Here is a 13,197-nt window from a genome sequence, read left to right as displayed (position 1 = left end):
AACCTGACTTTTTCCCTCGGCGCTTAACCGAAACCATCTCGACCCCTTTTTACAAACCGCGCCTATATGCGCCTCATTTTTTTCTAGCTCTTCATCATGGGGTACGAATTAAAATCCGTCAAATAGCGTCCTCGAACATTTTACACATCATAGTATTTTTGTCGAAAATAACATCGCGTCTACCAGTTCGAGACGAGCCGATAAATGAATAGCTCTCTTTATGACATCCACATCAACATTCGTCGCTAATACCTCGTTTTTTCTCGACTATCAGTAAGCCGTCTGGTCTTCGCGCAGCCCGCAAACTCAAAAACATCCGCCGTGTTCAGCGCTGGCATGACAAGGACTACAAGCGTGCCCACTTTGGAACCGCCTTGAAAGCAGATCCATTACACGGCGCCTCCCATGCTAAAGGAATTGTCATTGAGCGCCTCGGTATCGAAGCTAAGCAGCCTAATTCTGCTATTCGTAAGGCTGTTCGTGTCCAACTGATCAAAAATGGGAAAAAGGTAGCAGCCTTTGTTCCATGGGACGGTTGCCTAAACTATATCGACGAAAACGACCAGGTCCTCATTTCCGGTTTCGGTCGAAAAGGTAAGTCTAAAGGTGATATCCCTGGTGTCCGATTCAAAGTAGTCAAGGTCTCTGGCGTTGGTCTCTACGCTCTGTTTACTGGCCGCAAGGAAAAGCCTCGTTCTTAAAAAAAAGAGGCTGCTGCACCGCTGTAACAAATAGACCCCACGGCGACGCAGCTTCCTATAATCACTGAAATAAAAAAACTTTTGTCTGCGACCAGAAATTGCACAATTGTCAATTTGATACACATTCCATTATTCAGTGTGTACGCAATTTGCTCGCATCAAACAAACACTTGTTTCGATTGTCTTCCACACTCCTCCGGCTGCCCTCTCCATCCACGCCTCCTGTTTCGCGGAAGCTACTCGAGTTCGAAGAGGGGACGCCCCCCACGGCCGCTCTCGCTCTCGAAGATGTCGACCATTTTTAAGGGTACAAATCTCGCGAGTCGGCACGGCTCTCTTCACACACGCACGTTTGCTCTTTTCACGAAGCCAACTTTTTTACATTTTTGATGGCAGAAGTCGGTTTGAGTGTTTCGCTCAGCGTCATGTCTTTGACTTCCTTCAATGCGTTTAGCGCTCGTTGACTATCCAAAACGACGAATGGAGCATGTGCCGTCTTTTGTGCCCTCTGTATCGGATTCAACTTGCTGATAATTCCAGAATTTGACATCATCTTTTCCATTCTTATTTGCTCCTTCATTTTGCGTATCTTTTTGTCTTGCTTGTTCATACCAGAAACCTTTCCAGACCACTGAGAACAAAACTTGCGGTATGCTTCTTTCGTAGTCATCTTCCTTCCCCACTCGTCTAAGTGCTCGATGTTGATGTTGAACACCCCGTCCTTCTCGGATACAGGCCCTGTCTCCACATCCTTGTCATCTATTCTTTTGTCGTTGGCCCTGCCGGCATAAAATTCTACTTCAACATGCTTTCTCTGCCTCAGTAAGTCCAAAATGCTTGCAACGCCTTTTGTAGTAGCTGGCTTCTCCCCGAGAATCTCCGCTATCCCAGCTTCCTCTTCTTCTGCCGCTGAGTTTAACGCCCTCTTCATGGCCCCAACATTATCGATCCCCACTTCCTCCTCGTCCTGCGCAATGCCTCTCTTCTTCCTCGCCTTTTGAGCGTCACCTTCAGCCTTATGTCTATCCTCTTCCGCGCCGCCCAGCTCTCTCTTCCTCCCCACCACAATCTGCGGCGCTGCCCCCGACTCCTGCTCATCAAGCTCTATCTCGCCCACCGACGACATCGAAGAGTAATAAACGGACATCCCGCTCTCTTCTTCTCTCATCTCGTCCGGAAGCATAACCGTAAAATCCATCTCATTGCTATACACAATCTCGTCTGTAAACGGCTCCTCCCTGATAACGTTCTCGTCTCTGTTCTTTGTTACTCTATCTGCTATCTCCTCGACTCTTGTCCTCTCAATAGAAGGCATCCCTGTTCCCTCATCAACATCCATCTCGTCCCCAATCACTATCTGGTCGCCTTGATAAACCTCCTCCCTCAACCCTTCCTTCGCCCTACGCACTGCATTCTGGTATTTCTGATACTTACTCTGTCTCTCTCTTATCTCCTCCAACATCTTCTCTTCGATCTGGGCATCCTTCTCTACTCTAGACATCAAATGCTTACCTTTTTCGTCCCTCACCGGCTCCAATTCTGATAAAGAGAACTCACCACCTTCGTCTTGGTCCATTCTTTCTCCCCTCCCCCCTTTCTTTCTCAAACGCTTATTGTACTTGCCCTTTTTCTTTATCAGCCCAGCCGTCAACAACCTCGATCCCTCCTCTTCCTTCTCCTTTTTACCTTCTTCTTTTTCCTCTACCTTCGCGCCTTCTTCTCCTCCTCTCGCGCCTTCTTCTCCTCCCTTTGTGCCTTCTCCTCCCCCTCCCTCCTCCTTCCTACCCTCTTCCCTCTCCACCGCCAACTCCGGCACCACCAACAGCCCCTTTCTCTTCTCTTCCTCTTCCTCCTCGTCGTATTGAGGCAATATACCCTTCTTGTGATCCCCGTCTTCATACGTGTCAAACGGATCCAACTTCGCCGCCTTCCTTTTCTTTTCTTGCAGCTCTCTGCGCTTCTCGGCCATCGCAATGCCCAAATTTTGTAACTCGTCCTCCTCTTCATTCGGCTGACCCTTCTTGTTCAATATCGGCTGATCCTTTATCACCAATATCGTCTCCTCACTCGGCAAACTCTCTAAATCGTGAGCCACCCTTATCGCCCTGTGACTCCCACCCTCCCCCTTCGCTGCAGGCCGTACATCCTCACCCGGCTCTCCCAACTCCTGCCGCTCTATCGTCTCAAACTCCTTTTCTCTTTCCTCAGCCAACTTCTTCTCCATCATTATCTGTCTATGCCGTATCACCCAGTCCACCGTGTCAGGCTGCTCCTCATCACTGTCACCCAACACACGCGCTACACGATCGCTCTCCATACCACCTGCCTGCATCCGTTGCTGCTGCTTCCTCAAGCGATCCATTCTTCGCTCCTTCGCCAGCGCCAACCTCTCTATCGTAGTCAACTGCCTCTCTTCTCCTTTCTCCTCGCTCTGTTTATTCGCAGCAGAGCTCTGTACCGTCCCCTCCGTGACGTCCAATGGCGACAACCCAAGAGAAAGACGCAACGCGTTCATCTCACTCACGCTCAAGTCGCGCAGTCCAGTGCCGTACGCCCTAGATCTCTTCTCCATCACCGCAGTATTACTATCTCTTTCTCTCCTATGCGACACATGGCCCCCATAGGAAGACGCTCTCGTGTCTCCCCCACCTTCCAATTCCTTGTGATTCGCATATGACCTCCTCGAATGGTGATAGTGTGACGACGACCTCTCCGGCGAGAAAGAACGACTCGAGTAATGCACCATACCCGCATCACCGTTACCGCCCTTAGAACGTCTCCTATATGCTTCCCGAGTTCGATCACTGCCGTTCTGGTAATGGTGAGAAGACTCGCCCTGCCTCCTAACACCTCCTCCATAGCCATCTCTAGACCCCTCTTCCAACAACTCGCCCTCTTCTATTTCGCCGTCCTCTATTGCACCCCTTCCATACGACATCTGCTCGAATGTTTGCAGCTTCAAAACAAAACTGTTAAAGCTTATAAATCAATACACATATAACCCATACTACCTATTTCATACATTAAAAAAACATTTTTTTTCAGCCCTGTTTCTTCCTATCCAGCGTCGCCCCACTTCCTTTTTTTCTCACTCTGTTAGGCAAACCTCATAAAACATCGACACTCAAAAAAGTACACTCAACAGCACGCTTTCTCTATCAGCCCCCTAGCCATTTTTGTATCTGTGCCTTCTCGCACAAAAAAATGAACAGGCTATATAGCTCTCTCTTGTTACGAAAACGGGAATACCGATGACGCCTTTCACTCATCGCCAATATCCGTACTCTGCCAAAAACCCGCATGTTCTCGGGGGACTCTCCGAACTCGGATGTGGCCCGCTCTTCCTCCCTCCCTTTTTCGCGTCAAGACTACGCGCAAATTCTAACGCTAGGCCTCCTGGTACAGTGTATGCGCGATCGCATACGCGTGCACGCCCAGTGTATGCGTAAAAGCCTCATTTTGGTTTACAGGTATTTTTTCTGGTCTAAACGAACCCTACTGAAAAGCAAAGTACATCAGCAATCGCTACCACCTCCTGTGTGCAAACGTGAAATTGTATCTGCACATTCTCACACAATGCCCTTATGGATTTTTGTACCGAAAGGTCATGTGACAGCTTTGAACACCTAAAGCATGAAATTCTTAAGTTATATAAGAATCTGTCCCTAGCGATTCTCTGTCCCCTCCAATCTTATGAGCACCGTTATATAATTTACATATGTACATCCTCCGGCACAGATATACATAGATCTCCTATCTCAGTCACCGGTAAGCGGGCCAATCGTATTACTGTGACAGGCTATTTAGTACCGAAAACCCAACGAAGGCACACTGATGTTGCAATATAAAAATCGCTATTATTACGAATTCTGAATAACTCAAAAATACAGCCACAAACATTAGCTTAATATGCATAATTGTGTACAAAAAGTGGCAAAAAAACACTGCTAATACATAACATTAAATTCGCGTTCCTTCAAAGCAAGTTCATTGTATATCTCATATTCTCCAGCAACGTCCTTATCAATTCCAACATGACTTTCAAATTAATTTTTCTTGTTTTAATTCTAGTGATCTCAACGACAACTTGTGACAAAAAACCAGAAATCACTTTTATTAACGACATGATTGATGCCTATCCAGAATTAACAAATGATAATATTTCTTGGAAAATTCTCGAAGACGACGACGATGAATCCTACTGTAATTTCACTGGAATTTCCTGGTAACGTCTAAAATACAAAATTCTACCACTAATACAAAAATTCGAAGGAAGGTGTAATAGCCTTGACAGTATTAACTATTTTTGATCTTTGATACACAGTAAAAAATCTTCAATAAATAAAATGTAAATAGCTAGGAAATGTTCAATGCGTCTGCGCTTGTCCTCGACAATCTCTACTAACTCAAAACACAATTCCTATGCAGAGTCCTAAAAGGAGTAGACATGTCTTCAGCCGCTTTTCCGAGTTCCATCAGTAGTCTTTCTAAATTAAGTGATCTGTACGCATTTTTCATTTCCCCTCATTTTCTAAATCCTTCTTCATTATGCATTGGACTTTTCTAAAAAAATTCTTATTCTTTTCAAAAATTTCTCCTCTAGGTCAATTACCAACTGTAATATGAAAAAAATCGACCCTGCTATTTTAGAGATCAAAACATTGAATTTCCTGTATGTTTCCTTTCCTGGAAAAAAAAGATTAATTTTCATAACCACGTAACCGAATTTCCGTAAAACTGTTTGTATATACCAAATAATCAGTGATCTCAATGAGTCACATTCGACCAGTCTAGTGCAGGCCTTCTTTTTCTATCTTTATAGCAAAATTTTTTAGTCTTGTTCTCTGTCTAATACATAATTTTAGCACGATGTCAAGAAATAACATTAAAGACATTATCCCATCTTCAATTAAAGAACTTAAGCTTCTGGAACTATTGTACGCTAGTTTTCTATCTCTAAATATCAGCGATTTCTAAAAATTAACCATTGAAAAGGCTGCCTAATATGAACACATAGTCATGCTTATATAATTTTTACTGACTATCTTTGGTCATGAGGGATCTTTCGGAAAACGAGTTATCAGGAGTAATCCCTGCAGGTATGAGCGAAATGAAACAATTGAGATTCCTGTATGTCTTTGCTATAATCAACTTGATGTCGTTTTAGACTCTTCTTTTTTGTACATCAAACAAAACTATTTTATAAACTGCTGACTAGAATGGTACAACCTTTCTGTACCAATTTTTGTTATCTAGGTATCTACATTGCAACAAGTTGTCTGGATTGATCCCAGATATCAAGAAATTGATAGAACTGTATGACATGTAAACAACGATCTAATAATTCCACATACATAAACATACTTACGAGAAGATAGTCGAGTTGATTCGAACAGTTTAGACATACCCATGTCGGACAGTTTAGGAAACATGAGTAGACTGAAAGCATTGTAAGTTGAATTTCTAGTATTTTGTACCTCGTTTATTTCGAGATTCTGAACTTTTTCTCATTTTAAATCACCATCTAGGAACCTGAGCAACAATGAATTAATTGGGTTAATACCAGATCTGTCAAAATTGTACCAACTGAAGTATCTGTACGTTCTTTCGTACAAATTCAAGTGTAACAACGTCTTCTAAACATGCTTACTTACTTTGTCTCAAATTTAGAAATTTATCACACAATGATCTAAGTGGGCCATTCCCAAATATCAGCACAAGTGTGTCTATACTGTACGCCTCTAGATAGTGATTTTTTTATCTAAATAGCTTGTCAACTAATAATTTTGAGTACAGTGATTTGTCCGACAACGAACTCAGTCAAGCGATTCCATCTATAATTAGTGAGTCGGATACTCTAGAATATATGTATGTTCCTTCTCTGCTTGAGTTCTTAGTCTGCATCTCTTTTTCATTAACCTGCATCTGCAAAAATTTAGTGATCTTTCTAAAAACCATTTCGAAGGAAACCTTCCATCAGAATTGAAAAACTGTGAAAAAATATCATATTTGTACGTGTTTCATCTTAGTGTGTCTATTTTGGTATTAAAATTTCACGAGAACTGTAACAGTCAGATACAAACCTACGTACCTATTCTCCTAAATTCCAGTGAAACTAATCTAATTTTTTTATCTTTAAAGTAACATTTCGAGCAATAACCTAGCCTTGCAATGTCCTCCTCCCGATTTCGTTAACAATCTGAAATTATGGTAAGTAGTTTAGCCAGTTTTGGTGTTTATGTTTCTCTTTTGCACTAACATCTTATCTATTTATAGCGATCTGTCGAACAACAAGCCATATCCTGATTGCGATTATGGTGAATGCATCGTAGGATGAGTTTCACTTTAGCTACGGCCGCTAAAATCATGCACAACAAAGGATCATATCCTGGTCATAATCGTGATCTAGATGTAGTAAGAAAAACATGTATTTTTGAGAGAAATTCTGTTATAATGAATATTTTTGTGTAAGAATTTGGTTGCTTTGTGCAAACCCTATTTTCTGAGTTGACCCATAAAATGTGTCCTGTCAATGGCTGTCTGCCAAGCACACTAAATATACGGTGCAGTTTGATTGAAGTGGGAAAAAAGAGTAGTAGTAAAATTAGCGGTACAACTGAGCTCACCAAAAATCTTCTAGCCAATCAGACTCATGTTCCTTTGGATAGAGTGATGTCATGGTGGTATGCATTGCGGCCAACCCTTTCAACTCTTGTCTTTGCAGCCAATTCGATGTTTCCGTTCTTTGAGGCGCATAATCAGAGAGCAGGTAAATTCTCTCAATTTTTTCAGATTCAATTGTAGGGCTGTACATTCTAGTAGCTCACTAAGGCGACCAAGAGAAGAATGGGGTCTCTGCTGAACAGAGTTGTAAAATGATTTTTTTTTCATTCGAGAGGGGACGCATGTTTTTTATACCTTGCGTCTCTCCCATAAAAATTTTTCTACAGAGTGGATTGCGTTAGAGGCAAATTTCAGCGTGAGGCTGTGCAAACAGATATCGAAAAATCCGGCCATTTTGCGCAAAACTTGTCTTTGGGTGCTGGTGAATAAACGTCGCAGTCACTGCCTTTCAGTAAGCCCTATTTCATTCTGATATCGCGTACTGGGTTCTTCTGAATTACGAAAAACAAGACAAAGTCGGTCAAAAAAATCGCGTACGTATCTGAAACCATCTGCAATTAATAATGACAAAACGCTCAAATTTTCGGTTTTGAAAAAGTTTTGATTATGTGCATACTATTTTCATAGCCGATGTTACGGTTCATAGATGACGTATTGGGCCGGTGTAAAGGTTGTTATTTTAATGTGTTGCCGAGCGCGCGTGACACAGCACCTAGATTTCTTGAACAGCAGTTTCGTCATATCGCAAGTCTCCGCTTTTCGCCTCCATCAAGTCCTTGTCACATCAACTCGTTTTCTAGATTGAAGTTCAAAAAAATAAGTTGGCTTTTAAATTACTGGAAACCAAGCTATCTAGCCTGTCTTTCTGCAAAAAGCCTAGCATGTTATTCTCTCGCCTATTGTTCAGCGGCACGAGATAATACGGAAGACACCCATCATACACCTTGGGATTCCTTGTTTGACCAGCTGTCGAAGAGAGGACCTAGACTGGAGGTCGATGCCAAAAACATAAAAATTTTGTCATCTCCAGAAGCATTTTTCAACCAGCTCAAAGTGTGTATTTCGCTTTTTTTTTGCCATTTTAACGTATGAAGGGCATGTAACTGACCCAAACTCCCCGTTCCTTAGGCGGGAATTTCAAAGGCAAGATCTCGCATTGTTCTGAGTTCCTTGTACATTGGCGCTGAGCTCCTTCCGTGCGAACTGGTACGTATCTTTAGCATAACGTATTTTTTTTCAGAGGATTTGACTTTTTTTTTCTCATAGATCAATACTATATATAATACTCTGGAGCAACGGCCCAATATCCACCTTACTATACTTCTCGACTATTCGAGAAGTACGCGTCGACTGCCTTCAGAGCATTCATTCCAGTCTTTCCTCAGTCCACCTAAATACTTCTACCAGATTCTCTGTCGACTAAAAAAAGCCTTTCCATCGCGCGTCTCCCTCTACCTTTTCCACACCCCCCAGTTGTATTGGGCCCCGAAGATGTTGATCCATGGAAGGTACCGAGAACTAATCGGTGTCCAACACATCAAGTGCTACATCTTCGATGATAACCTACTCATTTCCGGGGCAAATCTCTGTCAACAATACTTTACCAACCGTCAAGACCGATATATGTGGATTTGTCAATCACCGAATGTGTGCAATTTTTACCACAGGCTCATCAACGCTATTGGCCATTACTCTTTTTATCTTAGTTCAGCCGTCGAATACCCTATGTTTTCAAAGAGAAAACCAGATCCATCTTTCTCCACTACAGAATTCAAAGAACAATTCAAGAAAGAAATAGCGCAGCTTTTCAATGCGGCGTGTCTAGAAAAACAACACAAGAACCAACCCTCACGTGCCTCTTCAGATACCTGGATTTTTCCGACCATACAATTTAAACCAGCACAAATTCTGCACGATCAAGAGGTTTGTGAACTTCTGCTTACCTTAGGCCTCCAATCAAAAGTAAATTCAACCTGTTGCATAGCGTCTCCCTACTTCAATTTCACAGATACATATCAACGCTGCATATCCATGTCTGAAAAACAAATAAACATCATAGTGGCCTCTCCTCAGGCAAACGGGTTCTACAAAAAAGGACCCCTTCTGGGCTTAATTCCCCACGCCTATCAATACCTCCTAAAAAAATTCCTTGAAGCGCTGCCATCTAAAACACATGTAGAGGTTAATGAATATCGACGAGAGTACTGGACATTCCATTCAAAGGGCCTCTGGCTTGACCTTTTTACGTCAAACAAATCACTTCCATCCGCATCGATTACTGCCATCGGTTCAAGCAACTTTGGTGTCCGCTCTGTAGAACGGGATTTGGAATCGCAGTTGATCATATTTACGAAAAATAATAACCTAATCAATCATTTAAAAGCAGAGAAAAAAAATCTTCTCAAAAATTCAAAACCTATCACCTCTTCCTCACTGAATAAAGAGACCGATTTGCCCTCCATCTTAATACCATTCATCGCTTCAATTGCAAGGAAATACATGTAGGAAAGTTTTGGAAAGCGTCAATGAAACCAAAAAAAATACAGCAGATTCGCCGAAGTTGTTGACTCCTATAATTAACAGGTGTTTGTCAGTAATTCAAAAAAAAAAAAACAAAGCGTCCAGTTTTTTTTGTTTCTTTCTCAGTTCAATTTTCTTTTGCCACTCGAACGAGGCGTTGTGGTCCTTTTCTTGTAATCCACTTTGCTTCGAATTTTAGCGGGTTTTTTACTAAGTTTTTTGTCCTGATTTTTTTGCTGGAGCCGCGTTTCTTTGATTTTTTTCGTCCTCCGTTTCTTAGTCAATGAATTTTCTCTGAATACGAACTCGTATGGCTCGCAGTTTCTTTCTGAACGGCTCAACTGGGCGTGTGGATTTCTTTCTAGTGCCGAATGATTGATTCCCAGCTCTTTGAGGGTCGAAGACATATACTCGGGCAGAGGTGCAACAAAATGAACCGCTGTACGGGTTTCTGGATGCCGAAAAGCAATTTCTTTCGAATGTAAATGAAGCTGTATATCCTGACAATCTGAACGATTGAAAAATTCTAACATGTTTTCTGGACACCCTATCCCGTATTTATAATCGCCATAGATGGGACAATTTAAAACTTGCGAACAGTGGACACGAAGTTGATGCTTCCTGCCCGTAAGGGGTTGAAGAGCTAAAACGGAAACAAGCGTATGGACGTGCATCAACGTATGGTACCGAGTAACAGAGTTCTTGCTGCTTTGCGGAGATGAAACATCTGAATGCAAATCTGAACGGCCTTCGGATGAAGGAAGTCCGACAACTCTAACCTTGCCCGGCTTCTCATCAATTTCCTGACATTCTAGCAGTTTTACCTTTATTTGTCCTGTTAGTCGTTTCGGTACTCCGAGGCATACCGCCCAGTATAACTTTCGCAGCTGGCGCGTGGAGAACTCCTTGCTGAGGATTTGGGCAGAGCGCCTAGTCCGAGCCAAGACCATTATGCCGCCCACGTCGCGATCGAGGCGATGAACCAGACGCGGATTTTCATCGGAATCATAGCGAAGGATTGGCAAAAAATCGTTGAAAGACTTCTTGACTCCCGTCCCACCTTGAACGGCCAAGCCAGGCGGTTTGTTTACAACAATGATAGAAGCGTCCATGTAAATAACCCAGGAATGCACTTGTTTGATAACTCTCTGATCGAAAGACGTTTTTGCTGGCGCATTCACGTTTTCGTAGTCCGAAGATAAAAGACGGACCCGGATGGACATCCCACGCGAAGTATACAATTGCGCATTAGCGCAAGTCCATTTACCGTCTTTTTCACCGGAAGAGCAAACTTGAACCTAACAGATCAATCAACGGTTAAATCAGTGACACCATCTCATTGAGAAAACCAAAACCCAACCCACAATGTATTCATGACTTTCAGATAAAGATTCTATTAAAAAAATTACTGTTTAATGCCTTTGGTTGAGACATGCTGTTATTTTTTTAGTACTCCCCTTGCTATAGCCATTTTCGTTGATTTCAACACTAAAACGTACCTTCTTTTCCCTCAGCAATTTTTGAAAATGAGAATGAGGCACATGTTTGTACCGTAGCGAAAACCACCGATGTAGCCTCATTCCGAGCTCATCGTCGCCCAAATTATCGTGTACAATCCATTTCCAACGCCTGGATTTATTTGAACCCGATTTTGCTTCTAGCCCGTTCGAAAGTACGTCCTCTTTCCTCAGTATGCCCTTGATTGTGTTTTCGTCTTCAACTCTTGAGCTTTGGTCTACATGTTCCTGCCTCGGTCTAGCGAAATAAGACAGACCCTCTTCAGAAAGCGAATCGTTTACGGTACAATAAACACAAAACTTTACTTGTCTAAACGCCGAAGAAGTTCCGGAGCGTAAAGTCCTTGATTTACTTTGACAAAATAACCTGTCAGAACCAACAGAAGATGACCTGTCATGTGCTCTTCCAATCTCCCTAGACCTAGCGCCACGTTGACCCCATTTGAATATCAGTAGCCCACTGATCATGGTAACAAGGTGAGAGCAATAAATAAAAAGCCACACATGTGGATTAAAAAAATACCGGACATATACATTCTGCACCTGCCATAAACCAAACCGCAATGGCCCTTTTTGGTGTGTATATGTTGTCTTCAAGTCCTCAATGTTGCGAATGTCAGCTTTATAAAGCCAAACCTATTCTACGTTGGACAAGTCGAGTCCCAGTAGAGGCATGCACCTAAAGTCTGTGTGTGCTTTCAAAACCTATTTCTACCAATAAAAAGTTAAAACTCGGTGATTCTGCCACTTTGCACGCAGAGAGCTAGCATAAGCATGTCTTGATGTTCTACAGATCTGAGCGCATCTATAAGTAACGCCTAATTCGCATACGACCATGCCAGCTTTTGAATGTTTGCTGATTCAATTTTATCGTCTGTATAAATATGATACAGTTTTTACTTTAATCAACAAAAAACGCTTGAAAATAAGTTATAGCGACGTCCACAATACTTCGTTTGTTTGCGTATAAGTCGAAATATTACAGAGGCGTTCGCTCGCGAAGAAACAAGCACAAGGGGCGTTTTCATCGACAAAATCACATGTCTCAAGCAATACACCGTTCGAAAATTTTGGTGACCTTGTTACACGTGTTTCTCCTTCTTTGTTTCAATCTCATCGAATCCACCAAATTCTAAAATCGTTCTCCTTTCCTACCAAACCGTAAATCGTATCGATTTACTAAAGTACCGCCTTGTATACCACTTTTTTCAGAATTTCCTCACCTTCGAGCATACTTCATAGACTTTAGGTGCAGCTCTGTACATATAATTTCCATTCAAAAAATCCAGGTAAATGTACTGCAATTGTTGGCATTCACAAAAACTGTATTCAAATAAATGATTAGACATTTTTGAATATGACGTCCGTTCATATTCAAAAATTAATTCATGATCAAGCTTAGACAATTCATATAGTTCAAGCAGCGATGTACAGGCGGGTTTCATAGACAGCGGACCGACTAAAACGGCAAACCTTACTTCTCTTGCTTTTTATTGTGTGACGCCGAACTGTTAAATGTCAAAATTATTTTCACATTGAAACGTGACTCTGATGATGAGTGCGATTTATGTTTCTGAACCTATTCTTTGGTCAAATCTAAAAGATCCAACATATGTCCATGTTCTAATGGGGGGTGTTTCGCGACACTTCTTCCGTTTTTTCTCCTTATTGTAATATCTGTTAATTCTTCAACAAAAACAGACTAATATGATCTTTCAGGATTTCTAATCTCAAGCCCAGTCGTCGCAGGTGCCAAAACCTCTCCCAATATAACTCCACTGTTTTTTCATTTCTCAGTAGCTATAATAATTCATCATCTTTCCTAGAAGTATTAA

The 13,197-nt window shown here is 42.1% G+C and overlaps 3 protein-coding genes and 1 long non-coding RNA gene across 5 annotated transcripts; 1 reads left to right on the top strand and 3 right to left on the bottom strand.

Annotated features, from left to right (window-relative positions):
• Positions 1–1,062: 1,062 nt before the first annotated feature.
• On the bottom strand, positions 1,063–3,639 carry LOC126319996 (U4/U6.U5 tri-snRNP-associated protein 1-like). The gene is made up of 2 exons (XM_049993733.1): positions 2,577–3,639; positions 1,063–2,240 (listed from the first exon to the last, which is right to left on the bottom strand). Exons 1-2 carry the CDS (start codon positions 3,637–3,639, stop codon positions 1,063–1,065), a joined length of 2,241 nt encoding a protein of 746 aa, XP_049849690.1.
• A 1,112-nt stretch (positions 3,640–4,751) lies between these two features.
• On the bottom strand, positions 4,752–8,314 carry LOC126319910 (uncharacterized). The gene is made up of 5 exons (XR_007557772.1): positions 7,942–8,314; positions 6,793–7,816; positions 6,356–6,626; positions 5,453–6,233; positions 4,752–5,387 (listed from the first exon to the last, which is right to left on the bottom strand). It is a non-coding gene; the product is annotated as an uncharacterized LOC126319910 (long non-coding RNA).
• On the top strand, positions 7,591–9,942 carry LOC126319907 (probable CDP-diacylglycerol--glycerol-3-phosphate 3-phosphatidyltransferase). Of its 2 annotated transcripts, XM_049993609.1 has the most exons (3): positions 7,591–8,378; positions 8,454–8,531; positions 8,592–9,942. In XM_049993609.1, exons 1-3 carry the CDS (start codon positions 7,956–7,958, stop codon positions 9,828–9,830), a joined length of 1,740 nt encoding a protein of 579 aa, XP_049849566.1. In that variant the 5' UTR covers positions 7,591–7,955; the 3' UTR covers positions 9,831–9,942. The 2 variants fall into 2 exon arrangements, with proteins under 2 accessions (XP_049849566.1, XP_049849567.1); XM_049993610.1 differs by lacking the exon at positions 7,591–8,378 and having other exon boundaries at positions 8,444–8,531; positions 8,592–9,830.
• LOC126319909 (ribosomal large subunit pseudouridine synthase C-like) lies at positions 9,890–12,705 on the bottom strand. The gene is made up of 2 exons (XM_049993611.1): positions 11,345–12,705; positions 9,890–11,143 (listed from the first exon to the last, which is right to left on the bottom strand). The coding sequence occupies exons 1-2, from the start codon at positions 11,828–11,830 to the stop codon at positions 9,968–9,970; spliced, it is 1,662 nt and encodes a 553-aa protein (XP_049849568.1). The 5' UTR covers positions 11,831–12,705; the 3' UTR covers positions 9,890–9,967.
• Positions 12,706–13,197: the final 492 nt, after the last annotated feature.

The sequence above is a fragment of the Schistocerca gregaria genome, unplaced genomic scaffold (genome assembly GCF_023897955.1).
Source record: "Schistocerca gregaria isolate iqSchGreg1 unplaced genomic scaffold, iqSchGreg1.2 ptg000691l, whole genome shotgun sequence".
In the NCBI taxonomy this organism is placed as follows: Eukaryota; Metazoa; Arthropoda; class Insecta; order Orthoptera; family Acrididae; genus Schistocerca; species Schistocerca gregaria.
Note: the sequence above shows the minus strand (reverse complement) of the source record. Positions and strands in the feature narration are given on the sequence as shown.

What these genes read in the sequence shown, in the direction of transcription:
- LOC126319907 (XM_049993609.1), top strand. Translation starts at nt 7,956, where the DNA reads ATGTTACGGTTCATAGATGACGTATTGGGCCGGTGTAAAGGTTGTTAT. An exon ending in CATTTTTCAACCAGCTCAAA is followed by an intron (nt 8,379 to 8,453) that starts GTGTGTATTTCG and finishes CCCGTTCCTTAG; the next exon opens with GCGGGAATTTCAAAGGCAAG. An exon ending in AGCTCCTTCCGTGCGAACTG is followed by an intron (nt 8,532 to 8,591) that starts GTACGTATCTTT and finishes TTTTTCTCATAG; the next exon opens with ATCAATACTATATATAATAC.
- LOC126319996 (XM_049993733.1), bottom strand. Translation starts at nt 3,639, where the DNA reads ATGTCGTATGGAAGGGGTGCAATAGAGGACGGCGAAATAGAAGAGGGC. An exon ending in AGACGGGGATCACAAGAAGG is followed by an intron (nt 2,241 to 2,576) that starts GTATATTGCCTC and finishes TCTCTTTATCAG; the next exon opens with AATTGGAGCCGGTGAGGGAC.
- LOC126319909 (XM_049993611.1), bottom strand. Translation starts at nt 11,830, where the DNA reads ATGATCAGTGGGCTACTGATATTCAAATGGGGTCAACGTGGCGCTAGG. An exon ending in AATTGCTGAGGGAAAAGAAG is followed by an intron (nt 11,144 to 11,344) that starts GTACGTTTTAGT and finishes TTGATCTGTTAG; the next exon opens with GTTCAAGTTTGCTCTTCCGG.